The following is a 25,247-nucleotide window of genomic DNA, read 5'->3' on the forward strand; positions in this document are numbered from 1 at the left end:
TTTTTCTTTTGGAGAGGGTCTTGTTATTTACATAACCTCTTTGGATTTCAAATCAAATCTAGGCTGGCTTCCTGCCCCCGTCTATGCTGAGACTACTAGACTATTATTCTGGCTTGAATAAACTTTAAAAGTCAACTAACTCCGTGTCAAGAACCTTCACCGTGCTATACATCATTCAGTGCTTTGCTACCGTCTCACAATATTGAACATTTTCAAGGAATTCAGATTAGGTGCATTAGAAAGAACCTATCGGAATTTAACCAGAAAGGCAATTTTGGATAAATTTCAGAAGCAAATTATCCCAGCAGAACAGTTTAGATTTTCTATGATGTTGACCTGTTCATTAATGCATAAAAAACACCTGTTATAAACACATTTTATATTCGAATGCTTTAGCCTTTCCTGTTTTGCTGCTTTCTAGTTCATTATACAGACCATGTTCAAATGCATTATTTTATATAACTGTAATTTAATTAACTTATCCAGGTTAGAGATTTAAAACCACATATAATTTATAAAGCCCACATAAAACATTGCTAAGAGAAAATTTTAATGGGCTGATTAGGAAAACTCTTTGTTGCTCATTTACATTACTGTCCAATAACAGGTCACATTATTTACTAGATGTAGTGATTCAGAATGAGTGCCTCTGAAGCAGAGACAATGTGAACAAGATCTCCAGTAAACACAAGCTGAGAGTGGTATAAAACAATCCACTGTGAAAAAGAGCACCTTTTAAACATTCGAGTGTTAGAGCTTTGTAATTTAATGAGGCTATGTGGGAAGAAAAAATGAGAAAAAGTAACGAAAACTTACTGAAGTCATAAGGAAAAGACTCACTCAGACACCTACCTTTATTATTTCCGAGGCCATAATCAAATCCTTGGGCACTGCAAGTTGCCCCTTTATTAAAAGCTTGTACTGAGAAAGGGCTTGGAGGAGGAGTTTGAGAATTCTGATCCAGAAGAACTTGTTCTACAATAAAAGTCACAGCTACCAAGTTAATTTTGTATATGTTATTCCCTATTCATATGTCAGAGAAAATTCTAATAAAGAGTTTATAATGGTTTAATTTAATCTGATCCCACAGGCAGAGCTGAGCAAAGTCTAGCTCTGAATCAGATCAGCTAGCAGTTCAAACAATATAACAAATTTTGCTTTTGTTAATCAAATAAAGACAGAAATTTAAAAACTGGATCTTGCTCTTAAGTGGCATGGTATATTACTGAGTATATTTCTGGGTAAGTAAAACTTATTGCAAACAATTTATACAAGGGCATTTTAAAAATAAGTTGGACACTATATCAGGAATAAAGATTATCTATCTATCTATCTATCTACCTACCTATCTATCTATCTATCTATCTATCTATCTATCTATCTATCTATCTATCTATGCCTTCAACAACTCTACTTACTTTGATAAGCTAATTATAGTGTTTATCAATTACTTCACAATTATTGAACTTTGTAACGACACACTGGGAATATAAGGATTGCAGCCTTCTATCTGTCACAAGAGACTCTGCATCTTGGTAAGATATTGAAAAATATTTTGTCACCATCAGAATAAACAGACAGGGACAAAAATGGACATCTTAGTGAGATCAATGCTGAAAGCTAAAGCTGAAAGCTAATTCTAACAACAACAAATAGGACTCTGCACCAAAAATGCTGAGCACTTATTCAACATTCCTTTCTTGAGAGAAAATTCAGCTAAAAGAGGTTTCCTCACACAATTCTGCAACTGGTTGAAAACTGAACTTCCAGCTCATGGTAGGAGTAAAATTCAGGTCCATACTTGTACTGAAGAATAAGGCATACAAATGTATGTTAGTTAAACAAAACAAAGTTTTTCCTAGTATTAGAGAAGATAGATAATTATGTTCTCAGAGTTCTTGTAATTTTCTCCTTTGTGGCCATTTAGTACTAATATATTTTACAAGTCAATTTTGCAAGCTGTAAAATGTTTAAACCTTTGGGTTTTCTTTTATTTAAAAAATAAACATTCAAAAACCTCTTTGAGGAAAAGATAATGCAGTAAACATAAAACATATGTATGTTAAAATTTTATCAAAATAAATCACAAATTTAAGCCAACTTGCCATCTTCATGCCGTAGGTACTGGTTTCCGCCTCTGTCTCTAGCTAAGGACCATGCCTCTCCTTCATCACTCTCACAGAACTCTACCATGCTGTTCTTATCCAGCTGCACCCATGTCCCTTCAGAATTGGTTACCTGGTACATAACAGAAAGCATGATTGATTGGCTTGATTCTTTCAGGGCACCCAGAATGAAAACCAGTAAAAAGCTTAAGTGATTCGTAACAATATAATAAATGACTCCAATACTTTTCTACTGTGAAATTAGTTTCTGAAATTAAGACCACAGCCTGAGGTAAGACAGAATTAAAAACTTCTGTAAAATATTGTTTATTTAAGTCATTAACTAAAACATTACCTTTAAAGGATAAAGATCATGTCTGAATAATTTTAATATTCTTAAAACCCAAAGCTCATCTTTTAGTCTAAAATGTCCTGACAAAACTTACTTATTATTACTAAGTTACTGGTGCCTACAGTGTAATGTGAAGATGACCCTAACCCTAGGAAATAGCATGACACACTACATCTTCAAGCTTATCTGCGGAGGCAAAGGCCACAGTGGTCTAAAGAATAATTTTATTTGCTCAGGACTTCAGTGAGACCTGTGAACGGGAACAAAAAATGAAAAATTTTGGAAGGTCACATCTCCATTCCAATTCATAGAAAATCTTTTCAGTGCTGACAAGCCATAACAGTACATTTATAATAGTGAAAAATTTTCAAATACGGAACATTTACATACACAATACAACTTACTTGTTAATATAACAATACAAATAGCTTTCATGAGATAATTATGAGAATAACTTTTTTTAAAAAGCACAGAAAGTTATGTTACTATTTCCAATACAAGTAAAAGTCAACAATATGAACACTTAAGAACCTGAGGTGGTAATGACAATCTGGAAGAAAGTGATACTTGATTATATTACATTAAAAAAGAGTATCATAAAAGTCATGAAGCTTCAAGAATCCATACCTCTCCCACTGCTTTGACTTTGTTTCCCAGAACTAACATTCCAATTGGGATACCTCTAAGGTTAGGACAGCTTCTGATGTTGTGACCTGAAGGTCCTGTCTTCACTACCTTGTACATGCCTGGCCCGCCTCTCAAGAATGGGTTATCTTGTTCTTGCATTGTTGCTTCCTGTGGGCAGCAGGAGTTTATGTCTTTGAAAAAGTCATCAGTATTAGTTTTAGGTTCCTGAAAATTTGAATAGGAAAAGAAAAATGAACAAAATATAATCTATTACTACTTTCATAATCCTATTAAGAACCTTTGAACAAGTCCACAATATTTCCAACTAAGAATACATAATTAAAATATTAGCAAATACCACTACTAAGAAACCTTTTAATTTTGAACACTGATATTCAAAATAAAATTGAGGAGAAAAAAACCTGGCAGGAACAGGAAATTAATTTCTGTCTTTTGTAACCCTAAATTTGAGAAATACGACACTATAGTACATGAAATAATGCTTATAACATTTTAGCAAACCCAATACAAATGAAATATCTTTCTGGATTTGCTAGACCACCACTACTGCATATCAACACTGGTGGTAGAAAAAGAAAAGGCTTAGTTTTAGTAGAGAGGAGAGATTAGCACTAAAAGTACATTTTAAAGAAAAGAAGCTCTATTTCTCTCTCTGTATATATACTAAAAAGTGATGTGTCTAACTGCAATGACTCTGCTCTACATTTCCTGTTGAATTCAATGTTATGATGAATTATTTCCAATGGAATACATCAGAGAGGTATAACAATACACATGTACTTTGTTTTGTTTCACATTAGGGGTTCTTCCATTCCCATTATATTGCTTTCTTGGTGGTATTGAGGATTAAAATCAAGCCCTTGCATAAGTCAGGCAAGTAGGGATCTACAACTCCAGCCTACAATCATCACTTCTTAAAAAAAAAACCTTTAAATATAATAGAAGGTACTCTATGATTTGTATTGAGAAGAAATAACCATATGATGCATATAAAAATAGGATAAAGTAAGAATAAAGTTATATAAATAATGACAGAACTAGTATTACACATGATAAACTTTTATAGCAGCTTTCTATATAAGCATTTTTGTATTAGCAGATGCATGTGTATTCAACAAAGGCAACAGACTATTAAAATAAGTACTGGGGCTAAAATATATGTAGATTCAGAAACTTTTATATACTTTGGTAATGCTATAAAAATAATTACTAGCTTTTTTATTGTTGTTCTGAGACTAAGTCTTGTTATGTAATCCTGACTGGGCAGTAATTAATAACTCTCCTTATTTAGTCTCCTGAGTCATGGGATCTCAGGTATGTACCCATAATCTAGGCTCCTCACAAGAAACTTTGTAAATCACATGGTGGTAATGAAAGACCATTAAGTTTTACTTAAACAAATAATATGGAAATAATTTGTTTACATTTATTATAATTACACTGCATATATCAATAGCCTTTACATACTGACAACTTACTGGAAATAAGACCTTTAATGACTTTGGAAGAATACTAGATTTGTAAGTAAATTAAATTAGGCATTCATATTACTATGTATATATATTTGTAAAAAAAATCTCTCAATATATACTTTTATAAATATAAAGAGAACATTAAAAATAAATTAAAAAGTATAATAGGATAAAACAGTGCTAATATAATTACAAGAGTTTTGAGTAAACGTCTAAAAATTCTTGTCAATGGTAAATTTCAGTAAAAACATTATGTCATAATTAGAGGAGGCAACTTGTAGCCCTATTTACAAATGCCTTTTAAAGTTGCACATTGTCATTAAAAATAACAGCAAGAGCACGACTGGGGCTGAAAAGATTTCAGTGTTGTGATCTTCTGGCAGCATTTACAAGATTTCACAGTAACTGCAACCTCAAGGGTGACAGTGGAGAGTAAGCTAATGATAATCGTAACCTAATCATCAAATATGAGAGACTTATCAAAACAATATTTTATCTAATCATTAATGAAGCTATATAAAATGAATAGAAAACAAGGCATCTTTTGTAAAAGATAAAAGTAGTTCTTTTGTAGTAAACTGTATGAAAATAATTGATGGACATAAAATCATGACTGTGTTTGCCATTGTAAAGCAATCTTAAAGTGTACATTTTTTCAATACAGATAGATATGTGAGATTGTATACCAAAATATAAAATTGGTGAATTTCAACCATATATGCGTGTGTGTGTATGTGTGTGTATGTATGTATATATATATTTCTCGTTGAATTCCTGACCCCTTATCTAAAATAAATATTCAAAAGATCAATTTGAAAGAGCAGGCTGGGGGTCCGTTATAAGGTCACAACACCACCGCCTACATAATTTCTTTCTGAACAAAGTAACTTGCAAAAAACTGTTGGGGAAGCTCATCAGAAAACCACTGCACCCATGAAGCCATGAAAAACTTCATTTAGAATGGTAAGATACGTCTGAGCAAAATGAGAGGGGAAACTGCAGAACGTTGCAGACTCCTCCCCCTGGTAAATTTCAGTTACTGATCCCAAGCAAAGCCTCACAGACACAATATAAAACCTGTTGTACATGCGGAAACACCTGGACAATGTACAATTGTTCCTTACAGTAAACTCACCTGGGGGGAAAAAGCTTTGGAAGTCCATGAAAATACGTCCAAATCCCTGACTCCTTGGCTAGCATTAAAGATATTCTGAGTGACAAAGTTTAAGAAAGAAAAATATCAAAGGGAAAGGGATCAGAGTATCATCCGCAGAAGACACGCACAGAGTCACATTTCTGAACTCCAACACAGCATGAAATAGTATTTTCCTGAAGTGAAACTGAAGCCGCCTGAGTAAACCACAAGGTTTTGTCAAAAGCTCTCCGTAGATATAGTGTGTCATGCCATTTACTAACATCAAGAGCCAGACTTGGCTGGAAGGCTTAAGAGTTAGTCACGAAGGAAACCTTGAATTCCCTTAATGAGAACATTACTTGTTCAAGTACAAGCCAGATTTGTTTCATAACAGAGTACAATCTGCTGTTTTATACAGATGTCAACAATAGAAACTACATAGAAAATGTACCTCTTAGAAATAATGGCATGTGTGTAAACCATCACTTTTAATATCAAAATAAAAAAAAGTCAACCCAAAAGAAAAACAAGTCATTGAAATACTTTCTTCCTTCTATTAAGGTGGAAGAAAAAAGAGGAAAAAGATAGAAAGGAAGGAAGAAAGCAAGCAAGCAAGAAAAACCGACCTTTAGAAAATTTTCCAAAAATTATTAGCAAATATTTTAAGAAAAGCATACAGAAATGCAAGCTGAATCTTATAAAAAGACAAGTAACTGGTTCATCTCAGAATTTAGGAAGTCGAATGCACTTAGGACCACTATGCTGAATTCTAAAAGTAGTCTGTTAAAGGACAATTAGTTCATGACAATATGGTCCTAAAAATAAAAGTATTTTCACAAACACTCTAATGACAATTACATGACACATGTTTTACACAGATACATCATATTATCAACCTATACTTAATTTTACCTGAAACTAAAAATTATTCAGTGTGCAGCAACCCTACAAGTATATTGCTTATGTAAAGACTGTTCACAGTTTATTCTGTTTGGACAAAAGAAGAGGGCATTCAAGTGTTAATCTGTCACAGAAGACTTTAACATGGAAGGAAAAAATAAAAATTCCTGATCACTTATGTCATTTTAGACAATGAGAAGATATTGGTTTTCTATCTCTATTTCCTTAAATTATGTATGAGTGAATACAGTAACATATATACACACACAACACACATATATAAGTACTAATTATATCAGATACATAAAAATGAGTTTCTAGTAATGTGCCTACAAATTTAAAACAAAACTGAAACCCAAGTTGTCATTTCTTAATTTTAGAACATGTGGTCAATAGGTCCTCTCTCTTTAGGTAAAACAAAAACTTCATAAAGCATTCCAAAATGTTATTCTGAGAAAAATAATAGCCATATTGATCAATCAATGTAACAAGAACTTCTGGAGTGTTTGTTCCATGGCTGTTCTCCCTCCCAGAAAATAATGATGCAGACAGCTTGACATAACACAAAATCAAGATTTTCAAAGTATCTCACACTCATTATACACTACTTTAGTACTAAAAGCAACATGAAAAGCAACTGCTTAAAAACAATGCATATCGAGTCAGCATTACAGACTAAATGTAGTGATTCTTTAAGCTTATAATCTTCTAATTTCATCTTGCAAACTTGTGTCTGCTAAGTCAGTAACATGTATAATGATATTTAAAATGATGTAGCTACTAGTTATGGCAATAGATTGCCAATGAAATAAATTTTGTATATTCTAATTATAGATAAATTCGAATTTTGCACATTTTTCTTTAGTTCCTACAGTTGCAGAAAATTCTTAGACTATGAAAATTTAATATAAATTTAAATTATTTATAAAGTATTAAGACATTTACCAAATTGAAATCAGGAGATTAAAAATGAAAGAACTGAAGAGTTTTCTTTTGAAGACTTAGGAATATTTTAGCTAATGATATGAATGTTTACCAAAATAGCAATTTATTTAAAGTCTCAATTCCTGATTACTATAAAAGATAAAGGTTTCATACTATATACCTTCAAAGCTTAATATGGCACCCCAAAGATGCACAAACACAATAATTTAAATTACTTCATTCTTAAATTCTAATATAAAGACAAAATTTTCATTAGAATGAGCATATTAACGCATATTAGAAACCAGCAGCAACATGCACTTCTAAAATAACAATTTAAGGCAAAGAAGACTTTTTATAAACTAATAATTATTGCCATGAAAATGTATTATTCAATGCATCAAATGTTCGTTAAAAAATATCACTCTACGAGAAAAGCAGAGCTAAGGGCTGCTAATTCTAATGTAGAAAAATACAGGAAGATCAAAACTATACATATATAAAATATTACAGTATTACTTTAACTGAACCTCATTCTCATTAAGAAAATAAATAATGAATAAATGAAATAGTGCAGATTAAAATAATCTAATAACAGCACACTTGCTGCATTAAATAATTACCATTCAATATTATTTATTAATTATCTCTAATATTTACTATTAATTATTTAACAATTATTTATTGTTAATAAATAATATTATTATTATTAAAACAGCCTAACACATAAACCCAAACTGACTCAGAGATAAAAAGAAGGAAACCTCAAGTATATCAAACCTGAATTGCCAGGCATTAAGGATTCCAAAAGAATGTCTATAAAACACAAGAAATATTTGCTAACTACCAACTTCATGATGCTACAAGAGAATCACAAGTCGCAATGTTTCCCTTAATTTTGCTCCAAATCTTTAGTACTCCTAATTTTTTAATATCACTGTACTTTCTCTAGGTGAGCAACAACTAGTCCGGATAGGAAGTGATCTGCACATGTGCATGCAAATGTTCAGACACCCTCACTGTCTCTGCAAGAACTCAGAATACACTCACTAGTCTTCCTTTATATTTATTCTCTTTTCTCTTCAATATTTCTTACAATGTATATTTGACATTTTGACAAAGTACATAAAAATTGGGAATTTAAGTTTGAAGTCATGAATCCCTCCAATTATAAAAATAAGCTCATTTCAAAAAGTTAAGCTTTTCATTCTAGGTGGGCAAATGTCTCCTATGCCATATGTATCTCTCCTTAGTTATATTTTCCAAGAGGTATAAAATTTTATTCTAACTAATATTTTATAGCAGCAATTCTTGACCTGTGTATTGCGACCTCTTTGAGGGTAGTATATCAAGTATCCTGCATATTAGATGTTTACATTACACTTAATAACGGCAGCAAAAATACAGGCATGAAGTAACAATTTTACAGTTAGGGGTCACCAGAACATAAGGAATTGAATTAAAGGGTAACATTAGGCTTTATAGTTTTCAAATCACAGAAGTTAGTTTATTAACTGATTTTTATGTTTATATATATATGTTGTCAACGTGTGTATGTGTATGACTTCAGATGTCATCCTCAGGACTGTCTACCTCCTTTGAGATCTCTCACTGGCCTGGGGTTCACCAATCAGAACAATGAGTCCTAGGGATAAGCCTGTCTCTGTGTCCCCAGAGTTAGGATTACAAGCTTTTACCAACTTGCCCTGAAGTTTTATGTGAGCTCTGAAGATTGAACTCAGGACTTGCCACCAGACAAGAAACTTTACAGGCTGAGCCAATCCCTCACAGAATTTCATTTTTAAAACTTTCATTGACGTATTTACCGTCAGTACATGTTATGATAATTATCTTCATTTAATGACTAGTTTTACAAATATTCATATTTAAATTTGGTAGTTTATTCCAACTAATAGTGATTTTTGTAATAGGTTCTATTACTTTGAATTACACTATATTCATTTCCTTCCCATCTGCATTAGATGTTACCTCCTAAGTTAAGACATTCCATAGCTTATCACAAAACAAAATGGCTGATTATGCAACTATTTATCATTTTATAGCTATACTTATCTCTTCATTATACCAAAGCAAACTAAACATAAAAACAGACCCCTTGGAACCACACCAAGCTATAGCACCTGTTCCACTAGTATTTAAAATCTTGGAAAAATTAGAGCAATAAATTTAACAAGACAGTGTCACAGTAAGAATGACATGAACCAAACAGGTAAGAAGCACACATACGTGTCAGGAATTATTTTAAGCAGAATGATTATACCAGACAAAAGCACTCAAATTAGTTATCAAGTAATACTGACAGACTACTATGAGTAACACTATAGATGCAAGAAACATTAGTAAGAATATTTTTTAGTTCCTACCACTAAGGATCTCAAAATTAAAATAAGACCCATGCATGCACATGTGCAAGCATTCACGTAGGTGTGTGTACGCACAAATGGTTTGAAGATAAAGAAACCTAAATTCAATAAATAGTGGTAGTGAATGAAAAAAGTCCTTTCCACTCTTACAGACGACGTACACTTGAAATAAGAGGGAAACTTAATGTACACAGTACCTATCTGCTTTCTACCATATTGTCAACTAGTTATCAATTCCCAAGTCTACCACACCAGTGTTACTATTAGTGATGTCATATGGAACACATAGTGAAGTAGAAAATTCATACTTTGTGGTTAAACCAATAAAGTAGTGTGGTTATTACCTATTTTGTGATATAGTACTCTAACATACAAGACTTAACCAAATACTTCAATATCAAGGAACTGTAATGGTTCTCTCAATCTAAGGTTATATGGAATACAGTCTAAAAGTCACATCTTACATTAACACAACAGTACTGTAAATCATGACGTAAGGGATCCAGAGATAGACATTACACAGAAATAACTGCCAACGGTCAACAGAACAAACCAATAATTATACCTATTTCTGAATGCACAGTAATTCTATTTTCTTAACTATTGGGTTGGAATTCATTGTAAATAATTTTTAAAAAAGGACAACCATTTTAACTTCCCACCTCTTTGAAACGAACTCATTAAGTTTAGTTTTAATTTATTACCTACTGTTTGTGACAGATCAAAATAAGCATGAGGAGCCTTACCCCTGCCAAATTCCACTTTCATTACACTGAAGCACTTAAGTATTCAAGCACTTTTGAAGTAAAAATGCTATATGTATGAATTACCTCAGAACTGAAAAGCCTTAATTAAAGAAAGATCTATAATGAGGACAGAATGTAACTACGATGCTTTCAAAAACCATCTTTCACTTACGTCAACAGGGACCAGAAGGCTCTTGCCAAGATGCTGATTAAAAGAGAGGCACCAGGCTTCCGTGTAACCATTCATGTTAGGAACATACTTCTTTATTGTCTCATCATTCAGTCTCAGCCACACGCCATCATCATTGTGGATCTAGAGGAAGAAAAAACAAAATAAGTTTGCTTTCCTGGAAGAAGCTAATGAGGACTACGAATAAGCAAAGCAGGCAAAGAAGGGTAGAAGTGGAGATTGTACATATAGTTTTAGAAGAAGATAAATGTGTGAGAACTTCCAGCAAGGAATACCAAAACAGTAAGATCATGGTTAGATTGTGAAGGCAACTTCTCCCAGGAGTTAAAAGCAAAAAGAAATCACACTCAGGTTAAATAATTTAATAGCAAAATTAGGCATTTGCCAAAATAATGTGTCTTTTATTCAGGATATGTGGTTGCACTGCAGAAAAATGGACTTTCCAAAGTTAAAGCAATCCAAGAAATATGTTTTAAAATCATTCTAAAATTCATTTAAAATACATCTATCTTTAGAAAGTGGTATTTCTATAGGTTCTGATTATAGTGTACAATTGAGGTTTTTCATGCTTGAAGTGCAATTTTCCCAGTTTTTACTGAAAAGGGAAAATACACTAAACGCATAAGCCTCAATGAAAATATCCTATAAAAAATTTCAAAAGACTTCCCAAACTGTTTGAAACAAATGCCTTTCAAAATGGGTGGTAATTGGCATTCAACTACCAATTATGCAGAGAAACTTTTCCTGCCACCTGCTACAGCTTTCTATTTCCACTAAATCTCTCCAATATGTCTGCATATATAGTTCTGGTAATATCTATTTTACTATAGGTTACTGTTGTCAATATCATGAGTGGGATTTTAGATGACACACTATTCATAAGAATTCTATGAAGCCCAGTGTCAGAAACAGGTTATTTCTTCTGGCGTTATTGGCAAGTGACATCCCAAAGACCCCCAAATGTTCCAATGCTCTTGGTGGTAAGACTATTGCTGAGGACATCACACATGTGGCTCAGAGCACAGAGATATCAAGCTGGTACTCACCTGAAGCTTCCCTCCTATTGCCTAACTCTCATAATGTTTGAAGGTGCTATGCACACAATCACCAATCCTACTCACCATTATCTAATTCAGGAATTATGACTAGACAGGGCACAGGCCTTGGAGGAGAGTGTACTACTGCTTCCGTACTAGATGAACATTGCAGTAAACTGGCATCTAATTAACTACAGATCTGAGCACATCTATCAACAATCAGTAACCTCTTTTATTTTCTTTTTCTTTTGTAGTAGATGATGAATAACAGCAACACACAACTGTTCAAGATGAAGTGAAAAAGAGACTGCTCAGCCTTAAATGAGGACATGTCTTATCACATCCACTCCTCCCAAGTCTCAGAAATCATTTAAGAAGATGGGGAGGAAAGATGAAAGAGCTAGAAGTGAGTGATTATGACAAAAAAACAACAACAACAACAACAACAACAAAAAACCTCTGGACACAGAAGTGCAGCTGCATACATGAACTTGTAGTAGTTGAGAAAGCAACCACAAGATCGGCACAAGGTCCAGCTAAAATCCCTGCATGAAGAAGGGTACCATGCCCCCTGGTAGGCTTAACTTTTCAGTGATAACCACCATCCAAGAGTTTATGGCCAGCACAGTGAGGACTTGATGACTTGATGGGTTGAAAAAACATAATAAAACAAAACAAACAAAGAAAAATAAGGACTGGAGAGATGGCTCACTGGTTGAGAGCACTGGATATTTTTACAGAGGACCCTGGTTTGATTCCCAGCACCCACTTATGTTGTACAAGCATCTGCAACTTTGGTTCCAGGGGACCTGATGCCTGTACTGGTACCAGACACACATGTGGTAGTACACAGTCATACATCCAGGCTAAACACCCAGACACATAAAATGATAAAATAATAATAAAAAACCAAATATAAGACACAAAATCGGATAGGTTGCGAAGGGGAGATGGATCTGGGAGGAGTTAGGGAGGGAATAAATATGATCAAAATACTGTAAAAAAATTTTCAAAGAATTGATAAAAAAACGAAATAAAAAGGTTCCCCAAATGGTTTAGAACCCAGTAATATTAAAATATAGTTTTCTTCTTACTGTGTAAATTTTAAAAATAGTGTCCAAAATAAATTACTAATATTTATAAATTACCTCATCAATAAAAGTGATAGTTCCATTGACTTTCACTATGCCAATCTGCTCACTTTGAAGGGAAGGGTGGCTCCGGATACGAAGACCGGCACTATCCTTGGCCACAAATTTTCGAATCTGACAACAGAAAAAATACAGTAGTGATAGAGAAAACAGACTGTCTATTTGCTAAGTAGCACATGATAAAATCAATAGGCCTAAAAGAACTACAATCCCAAAATGTTTCCTCAAATCATCTGTCGTTGGTTTCCTTCTGCAAACAATTATCAGTTACTATAACAGCAATAAAAGTATATTCTAAGTACTGAAGAATATTGGATACCAAAATTATTAATATATTTATGATTTCCAACTTTAAGTATTGATGACATATAACAAAAATATAAAAGGTGACTTTTTAGAAGGTCATGATATAAATTCCATTATCATTGTTTTGTTTTAATAGTTTACACTAATTCCTTTATCTAGTTTTAGATATAAGGAAATTAATGTTTCTTTCAATGGTACAGAACATTTTAACCTTTAAGTGGACTTTCTGTTAGCACTACTTTTTTAATATCTGAAAGTATATAAAACTATTAAAGAATACACAAAGAAACCAAAAAGTAAAATTCTACAATTTGAAATGATTAAAACTCTTATGAATGACTCTTCAGACTGATTTAGGGACACTGAGAATTCAAATACAAAAATGAATCAAGTGAAATAGTAGCCACTTGAGGGCTACTTTGAGGCATCAATGAAAAATGTAAAAACCGTTGACAATTCCCCTTTTGATTTACCCTTCCTCACCTTATTTGGTTGAGGATCAGCCTTTGGCTTGACCAGCTGAGTTCCTGGTGGGATCATTCCCTTTGGTGGATCTTTTACTTTTACTTCGAGGCCAGCATCTGTAAGAAAAGTAGTGTAATTATAGTATTTGACTACAAAAGGTAGGGGAATTGTGAAATCTAACCATATCATAGACTATTTTATTTTTTATGTTATGTGAATGGATGTTTTGCCACCGTGTATGTCTGTTCACCACATTCATGCCTGGTGGCTGCCTAGGTCACAAAAAAGCCTCCCACAGTCTGGGACTGGAGTTACAGCTGGTTGTGAGCCACCACGTGGGTGCCGAGAAGTGCAATTGAGTCCTCTGGAAGAGCATTCAGCACCTTTAACTCTTATGTCATCTCTCCAGCCCCATATCACAGACTATTTAACTGGAACATATGGAATGCTCCTAAACAAGTTCAAAATGATAATTAGGAGAAGCCCTTTTGTGCCAAGTTCTACCCAACAGCAGGAGGTCACAACACTATTCACTACCCACAGTGGTAAGCTCTGTGACTAACAGATAGCATGATGGCCAGATGACAGGGTGATAAAATATAGTAGTTAGGAGATATGAGATTCTCATGCTCTATCACCTGAGTTCTTATATAAGCACTACCTAACTTATGTGCCTCAATGTTTTCATGTATGAGACAGGAATGACAATACTATCTACATCACATTATAAGAATTAAAAAATATCTACCCAACAATGTACATGCATTAAATGTTCAATAATGTTAGCTATTATTATTATTATCTGCCCTTCTCTGTGGTCAAGAAAGATGCTAGATGAAAGACAGCTTAGAAAAAGGCTGAGTTAGGACAAAAGGAGGAAGAGTCGAGTAGGATGCCTCTAAGTAAACGTGTACCTCTACTTCAATTTCAATATAAAGCATACACTCATTATCTTTACTCCACTATTGTCTGAGATTGAAGACTTTATTAAAGCCATTTCTAACAGTCAGTGTTTTAAATATTTTTTAACAAGAATTATGTTTCATTATAATTGTTCTTTTAATGGAAAATGGATTCTTCTCTCATACATTTCAACCCAAAAATTTTCTCCTCTCTCCACCTCCCTCTTCCCCCAGATCCACTCATGCTCCATTCCTCTTCAGCAAAGAAGACACAACAGCTAAACAGGACAAAACAAGATACAATAAGAGAAGACAAAAGCCCTCATATAGAGAGACTGGACAAGGTAACCCAACAGGAGGAAAAGAGTCCCAAGAGTAGGCAAAAATGGTCCCCTCTATATGCTTTAAATACCATTGGTTAATAAAGAAGCTGTTTCGGCCTGTGCAGGATGGAATAAAGCTATGCAGGGAAAACTAAACTGAATGCTGGGAGAAAAAAGGCAGAGTCAGAGAGACACTATGAAACCGCCAGAGGGGAAAGACACAAGCTGCCGGCTGGAACCTTGCTGGCAGGTCACGAGCCTCGTGGTAAAATATAAAATAATGGAAATGGGTTAATTCTAGTTGTAAGAGTGAGCTAGAAATATGCATAAGCTAATAGGCCAAGCAGTGTTGTAATTAATACAGTTTCTGTGTGCTTATTTTGGGGCTGAGCAGCTGGAAACAAACAAGTGGCCTTCTTACAACAGTTCCCATTGAGAGGAGTCCCATAAATGCAACAAGCTCACAGCCATATCATTTTCCAAAAAAACAAAATTGTTTCTCTTTTTCCCTCTCCACTGTCCCTTTTGATAATAAAGGAGACTGTGGCAAAGACTATGAACTAAAATCTGTCTGCTGTTACAGTTCCTAACATTCTGTACATATTCTATATACCTAATGCGAAGAACCTTTATCTCAGGAGCCTCCTCTCCATTCTTATCATCACCTTTTGCTTTTCCTCCCTTTCTTATCTCCTATACCTCCTTGGAATCTGTACAGAGGGAGCACATACAATTATTTTCTGTGAAAATCTGGATGACCTCACTTAATGTAAACTTTACAGATCCATCGTTTCCCCTGCTGAGTGAAATCCCCTTGTGTATATATGTACATTTTCATTTTCTATTCTTCTGTCAGTGGACATGTAGACTGATTCCATTTCCTTGTTATTGTGAATGATGCAGAAATCAGCATGGAAGTGTTAAGTGTCTCTCTAGTACCAGTGCTTTGAAACTCCTGCCGAAATCTGTGTGTCTTGACTTCTATTATACTTAAAGTAACTTTTACTTGCCCGTTTAATCTCAGCAACACAAAATTTTAATGCTTGGGAATATTTTTTTCTCATAAAAGGTTTTAACAATGTGGTGAAATGAAAGAGATTGTGACAAAGACTTGTAAAATTTATATATCTGATGGCATACAGTTACAAATTCTATATGCCAAAACATAAAGAACCTTTTTATCTCTAATAGGAAAATAAACAGTTTACAGTACAGTTTCCCAAAGGGTATTACAATGCTATTTTACTATTTTAGTTATCCTTTGATGACATTTTTAATCTACTATTATCCTATTACACAATGAAGCATTAACACATAAAAGAAAATCAATAGTTTTTTTTTCAAATTTAGTGGAAAATAAAATCTTAAATAACAATATCTACTAAGTAGCAACTCTATGCAGGCACTGTATCAAAACTGGGAGATCAGAGGTGGACCATACGGTATCAGCTCTAACCAGGTGAGAGTGACTGAAGAGGGGAGAGGAGGCATGTATAGGATAGTGCAGGGATAAGGAGAACATCATACCTCACTGACACACTAGAAAATGGGGCAAAGACTGATGATAGCTACAACGAGTGATCAAACACCATGAATTATCCTCAAATGATATGATCTTTGCAAAGTACTAATTAAATGTTCATTTTGAAAGAAGAAGATGAAGACACAAAGAAGTTATGAAACCTTTTTATATGTATGACACAAAGAGCAAGCAACACAAGGATGATCTCAATTCTAGTTCTTTGCAGCAACTATTATTTAAAACGTATTTACCTATTTCAATGCTATCAATGGTAACATGAATAGTGTAGAGGCCAATAGCCCCTGGCGTCCAGTTTGCACAGTAAGTCCCATCATTATTGACACGAATTAGCATATTTTCACTGGGCCTGAAAAAAAACAAAACAAAAAACAGGTGGATATCTATCAAAAAATTTACTTTTGATTATGCAGTTAGGATCATTTGGTATTTCATCAAATATCTGTCAGTACTGTCATGCTGCCTGGCAATGCTAGAGCCATCACAGTATGCTCCCAAACTTACAAACAAGTGAATGTCACTTCTTTTTCACCTTAAAGCCCCAATACTTCCGCTTTCCTTCTCTCAGCTGAAAATGACTTCACTTTTCCCCTCTGAGAAAATAGAAGCAATTGGCTATAATCTCCATGAAGGAATCAGATTGTTAAATCTATTTTGCCTCATTTTTTCTCCTGTTCCAAATAATGGAAAAACGTGGCTCTTTATCCAAAGCTAGGTTTTCCATTTGAACTGTGAATCTGGTCTCCTCAGTTACCTTACTTCCTCTCGCTCATCATTTACTTTTCCTACTCTACTAGGCCCTTTTTATTATCATGACATCTTTAGAATTTTCAATCTTAACCCTTGCTCCTCTCTAAGAATACTGTCCTTTCTTAAGAAGTCTTTTGTTTCTTCCCATACACAGGGCTCTTACCTAAGACTGCCACTCTCATTCCCTTTCTGTCTACTCTTCTACAACTGACTGTTCCTAGAACTCTGCTCCTAACACTTTCAATCAATCAATGGAAAAAAACAAAACAAAACAAAAACCCAAAAAGGTGAGGTGTGCAAGTTAAGTCCATGTCAATTTTAAAGACCACTCTATGAATTCACACTTACTGAAGACAACACATTTAAAAGGACAACTGGTCACGGCAGTTGCTGACATCAGCTACTGGTGTCACCCCATCCGTGACCTGCAGGCATTTCTTCCTCAGCAGTCTCTTGGTAGCACTTATTGGTTGGTAACTCTCACTTTTCTGAAGCCCTGTCCCCTGGCTTCTGTGACTTCCTTCTGGCATTCCTTTTGCCTCATTAGTCATTCTTTCTCAAGTGTTCTGCTGGTTTCTACTCTTCTGACTGTACTTTAATTTACAAAACACCCAGAGATTGAGTCTAGATTTTCTTTTTCTTGAATCATCTTTTTAGTTGGTTAATGACCTATCCATTAATGTTAAATACCATTTCTATATATGACTGCCAAATTTACTTTTCCCTTGATCTCCAAATTATTTGCAATTTCAGTTGTATCTCCACTTAAATATTAAATATCTGAGAAGTAATATGGAATCTCAATTTTAACATATCTAACAAAAGCTCCTATTTCTCACTAATCAAACATATATAGACCAAACAAACTTTATAGACCAATAAAACAAAGAAAAAATATAAATACCTGCTTATTTTAAGGAACTGCAGATTGTCATAGAAATTACATATCAGTAAACACTTTGTATAACAAATTGTTTGTTAGGCAAAAAAGTCTTTGTCGTAACTACTTGCTTTGATCATTGCACTGTACAAGTAGCTACCGACAATGAGCAAAGTTGTGTTATAGTAACATTTATGAGAACATGTAGCAGGTCACATTTGGTCTGGGAACAAAAATTGGCTGGAATCTGTTCTATACTGTTCCAAAAGACAAGTAACAACAACAAAACCCAAATTTCCCCTACAGCTTAAAATATAACTTAAAAAACATGCTTAAATCTAAAGTTAACAGAATAAAAGAGGTTGAAAAAAGGGAGACATCAAAACTAACACAAGTGCAATACAGAAATCTCTCTATAACTTCCTGGAAGAAGGAGACATGGAATAATTAGACAGCAAAGCAGCTGGCTGGGTTTGCCCCACTGCAATCCTAAGCACTCAGAGGCAGAAATAGGAAAACAATGCTTAAGGTCAAGCTGGGCTACATAATTAGATCCTGCCTAACAAAACAAAACAATAATATCTGTTACTAGGGTAAAAACAAAAAAACAAACAAACAAAAAAGCGAACCAGGCAGAAAATCACACTAATCCACCTAGACTACCTCATGTACACAGTTTGGGAACTTAATATTCTTTCTCTGGTATCTTTGTTATATTGTGCATTAGTAGTATTATAGCTGACTAAAAATAAATAGCACTAGAAAAACTACATCGTATGAAGGAACACTTTATTAGAGATTTCAAGATGCTGTAGTAAAAAGTCATTTAAGAAAAGAAGGTTAGGTATCCATTCTTGGTATGGGCATTTTATTTGTTAGCATGTGTTATCTTGTTGAGGTACTGTCCTTCCTGGTACAAAATGACTCCACTTAAACTCGTGTGTGTGTGTGTGTGTGTGTGTGTGTGTGTGTGTGTGTGTACATTTTACTAATTCTTTGAATCCACATGTGTAACTGCCCTGTTTTGTGTTTTGGGTGGAACAGAGATTCCTGGAAGTCATCCACCACTTCTCGCCCTTATCATTCTATCCCCCTCTTCTGTGAAGATCCCTGAGCCTTGTGAGGGATGTGATAAAAAAAACAAAACAAAACAAAACAAAAACCCAGACCATGTTAGGTTGGCTACTGCATAGTCTCTTGCTCTCTACATGTTTACCAGCGGTGAATCTCTGTGTTAATTGCAATCTACTGCAAGAAGCTTCTTAGATGAAGCCGATATAGGTATATACATGCATACACATACATATACAGGAAGCTTCTATGATAGTAGGTTTTCACATGTTTTTTCAAAATGTCTTTAATGTTTGCTATTCCTCCCCATGTTACATCTTCTACACTGCCCTCCCATTCTCTAGTCCTTTTAATCCTTCGGTTCCCTTATTCCCCTTCAGATTTATGTTAGCGTATTCTATGCCCCTTCTCTAGAGTGAACCCCACCATGCCGACACCTCCATGAGCCCTTACTAGTTTCAAACCACTATCTCTTTTTGAGCTATTGGTCAATAGAAAATCACAGACCCATAAACATTACAAGTTACTGCCACTGCTCCTGGCTACCCTTCAGAACTTAATGATAAGACCCTATTTTGAAGGCATTACATATTTGAGTTATGAAACACAGAGAAATGAAGACAGTAACTGATCTGGAAGTGGAAGGCATAATCATCAGTCTCTTCCAGCTGAGAATCCTGAGAGATAACATAAAGACTGGCATGGCAAGATATGCCCATGGGTCAATAGTGACAACCATTTCTGATTGGATTTAAGTCCTGCTCCACAATGTGAAAACCAGAACTGGTACCATTAATGGGGCCAAGAACCTGTGGCTAAAGAGGTCTTAAGCCATATGAGAGAACTAATTACTATTATTCTGCTAAATGGACATGGTATTGAGATGACTACTGATTAAATATTGATATAGATTTCAACCCTCATCCAAGAAGCTTCTTACAGTAGACAGCAATTAACAGAGACTCAGGATTGGCAAACATGTAGACGGAAGGACTTCGGAGTGATCACCCTAAAATGAGCCATTTATTTTATTTTAAATACCACCTCTCACTAGGCTCAGGGATCAGCAGGGCAGAACGGGATGGAGTGGTAAGAGCTCGAGTGGTAGAGGGCTTCCAGGAATCTCTTTCTCACACAAGAACAAGATAGGGCAGCTGCACATATGAACTTAAAGAATTAACAAAAAATATTTTAAAACAAAAGAAAATAAGGATGGAATTTTTGATGATTTCAGTTTGTATTATTAGGTTTTAGTTTTAGCAACACGTTGAGAAAGCAATTCTTACCTTTTAGGAGTTGGTGATGCAAAACGCAGTTCTTCAAATGAGTAGTTTTCATATACCTATAAGAAAGAGACAAGGAACATTTCGTGCAATGCTAGAATATCCATTAAAGGAACTGAGAACACTATCCATCTACACAGGAAAGAAAGAAAATGGCAAGACCACTGGAAAAATGAATTCCAGATTTGATAGAGATCCAAATGAAAAACAAAATCAAAACCAAAATAAAAACTTTATGATATGATTGTTAATATTGTCAACTTGACAAGGCCTAGAATCACTAAAGAGACAAATGTGTGGCTGGCTATATCTGTGAAGAATTTTCTAGATTGGGTTAACTGAGACAGGGAAAGAATTTCCAAGTGTTGATTATAATAAAAAGGAGAAAATAAGATACGCAGCAGGATATATCTCTCTTTTTGAATGAGGATCAAATTTGTGTAGTCTGCTTCCTGTGGCTGTGACCATGCCGCCCACCATGGTGGAAAGTGGAAAGTGGCTCTCACGTTGTAAGCAGAATAAACCCTTCTTTCCTTGAATTGCTCATCAGAAATTTTGTCATAGCAAGAAAAATTTAGTTTACAAAGATTTAAAAATAGAAATCATTCAGGTTTATTAAAATTTTAAATATCCCTTAAATAAAGATGGTACAGAGAAAAGACTTCACATGGAAGAAGAGGATTTTTAAATGACGTAACAAGTAGGATATGCATCCTCAATGTACAGGCCAAGTCAATCCACAGACAGAGAAAACGCAGCAGAAAATGGAGTAGAGCCAATGTACTAAAGAATAAACATAAAGATCAAGGAATAATGTAGACGTTATTTAACTAAAACAGAAAGTAAGGAAAAGTAAATTAAGAGAACAATAGTCCCAGAACAGTCACAACTACAGTTCAGAAAAAAGACAAGTGCTCAAGAGCACAGTGGCTGGCAGCAGGATAAAGTCTAGTAATGTTTAACACAATTTAGACATGTTTCTTCCTACAACCCAGAAATTATGTTACTAGAGATAAATGTTAGAGAAACTCTTGATGATTCACAGAATGAGACAAAACAAGGATGTTTATTTCAGGATAGTTCAGCAATAGGAAAATGGACAAATTACAGAACAATAAGCAACTATATCCTAGCAGAACACGCAAAATATAATACCACAATACAAAACTTTGGGATACAACATAAATAAATTCATTATTAGTGGCTAATTTTATATTTACTAAAGTTCACACATGAGAGAAGAGAGAGAGAGAGAACAATCATTCAGTTTAGGACATCCTCTAAGAAAGGGTGGGATGGGCTTGGGAATGGACTGTGTCTGTACAATGTTTCTTTATGAGCTGGCAGGAACCTTGCCAGTACAGGGGGACTGCATTAGTTTTGAAAAAATAGTAATTATTTTTTTTACCTATTATGGCAAAATGTAAAGACAAACATGGACAGAGTGTACAATAAACTTAGCACAATATCCCTGATATACTTGTAATCTTGCAAGTATTTTGTAATACCTGCAATATTACAAAATGAATCATCATTTTTCATAGTTCAAGATCTTCAACTTCTCATATTCTTCTAGCTTCCCCGTACTTACGAAGAAAAACACACCAGTTACTTTTACCAATACTTTTTTACCAGTATGCCTTCCTTTCCCCCTCCTTTCTTTCCCATAGAAGTGACTCAGAAATTATCCGGTTGTTTTCATGGGTCTATAGGTTGTACATTAGAGAACTGTAACTTAAGGTTGATTTTATGGAGTCTACAGTATTCAACAGCTGGGGACCCAGGTTCCCAGACTCTGTACAACCTCTCTATTTTTTACTCCACCACTGTCAACCACACACCCGTAATTCATTGGTAGATGTACATATTTTGTTTTCCTATCCTCTAATATAGGACTCACTACCGAATGAGTGTACAGTATCTGTGAACAGTTAGCAGAGAACATCTGCCCAGAGACCCCTTGGGAATAATACTCTGGAACTGCTCTACCCTGGATCTTCCAGAATGTTCTTGAAGCCCTGCAGTTAGAGCAGGGAACTGATTTTCTGAAGACAGTATGCAAATGGAAAAGCATGTGTGAATGACAGCACCCCCAAAGAAGCTACATGTTCAAAACCTTCACAGTTCATTAACTGTGACATGTTTCAAGTGTTGCAGGCCCAGGGACAAATTACCATTTCTCTTGGTCCATTGTTAGCACTCTGTGTGGTTCATCTCTGTGTGGGACTTGACTAACAGGTAAAGAAAATTTGGAAAGTATCATTTTAACAAAACCCTAGTTTCTGCCAATCAAATGGCTAAAATGTCAGACCACACCTAAGGCCTAGGGCAGAGTTCTTCCTGTTTTGTATAATCTATTTCTCTGATGTTTCCAACTTTAATTATGAATGTCATCTTTAATTTTCTACACTTTTCAGACCTCTCTTCATTAGCTTTGAAGTAGTGCTGATACAACATCTTCAGTATCTCTTGTCTGTTCTGACTAATAATTCACTAGGGTAAGTCCTATCGACACTGTTATCATAGTAATCTCTATAAACTACCAGCACAGTCATGCCTTTTAGCTGCTCTCTGAAAATTCCAAAATGACTAAATCTTGCAGGTTAACAAGGTTTAGTAACTCTGTCTCTTAAGATAAGTAAAAAGTTGAACAATTTTTAAAAAACCTATTCAAAAGACATCATAAACTAAAAACCTGGAGACGTAGGGAATCTAAAAAGATGCACTAATAAGGGAGCTGTAAAATCCGAAGGAATCCAGAATATGTAGAGGAAACAGGTCCCAGTGTCATAGTCAATGGCTTTTCAGAAAGACTCCAGGCCAGCCACATTCAGAGAATCCGGTCAAATTCCGAGAATCTGGTTATGGATTTTGGGGATCAAGTCAGTTTGGACACTCACCTCCTGGACCTGGAGGGGGGGGAGGAACTTGAACTTCCCACAGGGCAGGAAACCCTGACTGCCCTAAGGGATGAAGAGGGAGGAGGAGAGGGAGTGGGGGGAGTGGGAGGGTGTTGGGAAGAGGGGCGGAAATGGAAACTTTTATAATTTAATAAAACTTACTTAAAAAAAAAAATCCGAAGGAATCTAGGTAAATCCTGAAGTCCTGAAGATGTGTGTTCTGGCAGATAAGCACTTCAGAGAATGAAACTCAGCATTAAGTCATCTCAGCTTGTTCTATAATGGCTGACAGAAACTGATACAAAGTCTCTCTAGGTGAAGGAACAGCAGTTTAAAGTATATGCTGCAAATCTGACATCTATCAGCAATGCTCTAGACTTGGAATACTGGACCAATGTGTGAATAACTGAAACGTTAAATAAATCAATGGTCAAAGATTAATATTTCTGATAAGTAAAAATAAATTACCTTCATCATTGTTATGGCAATGTATCGTGCTTCCTTTACTATCATTGGCTCATAGGAAACATCCAGCTTTGGTGACGCCAACCCACCGAAAGTCATGTCGGTGTTAGAAGGTGCTGCTGCTACTGCAGGACTGCCAGGAATCCGTTGAGACTTTTTTACTTGCTCTTGTTGCAAAGATGTTTTCTTCTGAGAAACAGGTACAGCTTTTACTTCCACCTATTCACAATAATGTAAAAGCCAAATACATATAATTATCCTTGACACATTGAAAAGAAGCCATTTACAATTACAAAGTCAATGATACAAGCTTTATTAACACTGGTTCACCACGGTCATTTCCATTTCCAGGAAGACATCACCTCTTTCTTACACTCAAACAGTGTAAAACAGAGGTGTCATTATTTTAGAATAAATAATCAGGGTTTCAAAACATAAAAATTAAATCTAGCATTAGTACGATATTGGGAAAGAAAACAGAAAATGTATACTGGATTCTTTCAGGGAGTAATATTATTTTATCCGATAATTCAAATATAAATACCTCTTATAATCACATGTTTTTTTTGTAAAAATTCACCTGAATTATTGATGTTAATAGTCTACAAAGGGGGCTGGAGAGATGGCTCAGTGGTTTAGAGCACTTGCTGATCTTTCAGAAGACCTGGCTTCAATTACCAGCACCTACATGGCATCTCACTACTGTAACTCCAGTTCTAGGAGATCTGGCACCCTCAGACAGACAGATATGCAGGTAAAATACCAATACACATAAAAATAAAGAAATCTTAGAAAAATTAGTCTACAAAGGAAAATATTCTCATTAATGGAAACCTTTAGAATTGATGATTTAAAATATACCAGAAATATAAGGATGTCTGTTTACTTTGGGCAAGAAAAGCATAATTAGACAGCATACTTCAAATTTAACTACTGATTTTAACAATCTAAACTTTGCAACTTAGTTTCTACAATGATAAAATGTGAATATCCTTTATCTACTTACGTTACACATAGGAATTTTCAAAGGTATATTAAAATACTGAAAATATTGATTGTTGCTAACAACTTTCCATAAATATTTTGGAGAGTCTGGGAGTGTAGTGTGGTAGCATAGTTTGTTGTGTATGTATGAGCCAAAGAAATACTTGCCAAGAATTATAACAAAAAGTTCTATTCTGCTTTTGCTTGCTTATTTGTATACTGCTAAAAAGAACACTTGAATCATAGGTAGCCCCATGTTTATAACACATACAACTAGCATGCCATATCATGGGTACTACTTTTGAGATTACCCAAACTAGTTAATCTAACAATA

The 25,247-nt window shown here is 34.7% G+C and overlaps 1 protein-coding gene across 15 annotated transcripts in view; it reads right to left on the reverse strand.

Moving 5' to 3' along the window:
* Window positions 1-25,247, reverse strand: part of Mycbp2 (MYC binding protein 2) — a 226,498-nt gene that overhangs the window by 57,921 nt on the left and 143,330 nt on the right. For 10 of the 15 annotated variants that reach the window (XM_087912289.1, XM_087912283.1, XM_087912285.1 and 7 more), the window contains 10 exons: window positions 23,933-24,148; window positions 20,568-20,623; window positions 16,814-16,929; window positions 13,834-13,931; window positions 13,042-13,158; window positions 10,839-10,979; window positions 5,713-5,787; window positions 3,085-3,309; window positions 2,106-2,238; window positions 853-975 (listed from right to left, as the gene is read on the reverse strand). In XM_087912289.1, the coding sequence (XP_087768415.1) occupies window positions 853-975; window positions 2,106-2,238; window positions 3,085-3,309; window positions 5,713-5,787; window positions 10,839-10,979; window positions 13,042-13,158; window positions 13,834-13,931; window positions 16,814-16,929; window positions 20,568-20,623; window positions 23,933-24,148 (1,300 nt within the window). The remainder of the gene's footprint in view (window positions 1-852; window positions 976-2,105; window positions 2,239-3,084; window positions 3,310-5,712; window positions 5,788-10,838; window positions 10,980-13,041; window positions 13,159-13,833; window positions 13,932-16,813; window positions 16,930-20,567; window positions 20,624-23,932; window positions 24,149-25,247) is intronic. The other 5 variants (XM_087912290.1, XM_087912282.1, XM_087912284.1 and 2 more) reach the window with 4 other exon arrangements.

Source organism: Myodes glareolus, chromosome 12, assembly GCF_982192425.1.
Source record: "Myodes glareolus chromosome 12, mMyoGla1.1, whole genome shotgun sequence".
NCBI classification, from domain to species: Eukaryota; Metazoa; Chordata; class Mammalia; order Rodentia; family Cricetidae; genus Myodes; species Myodes glareolus.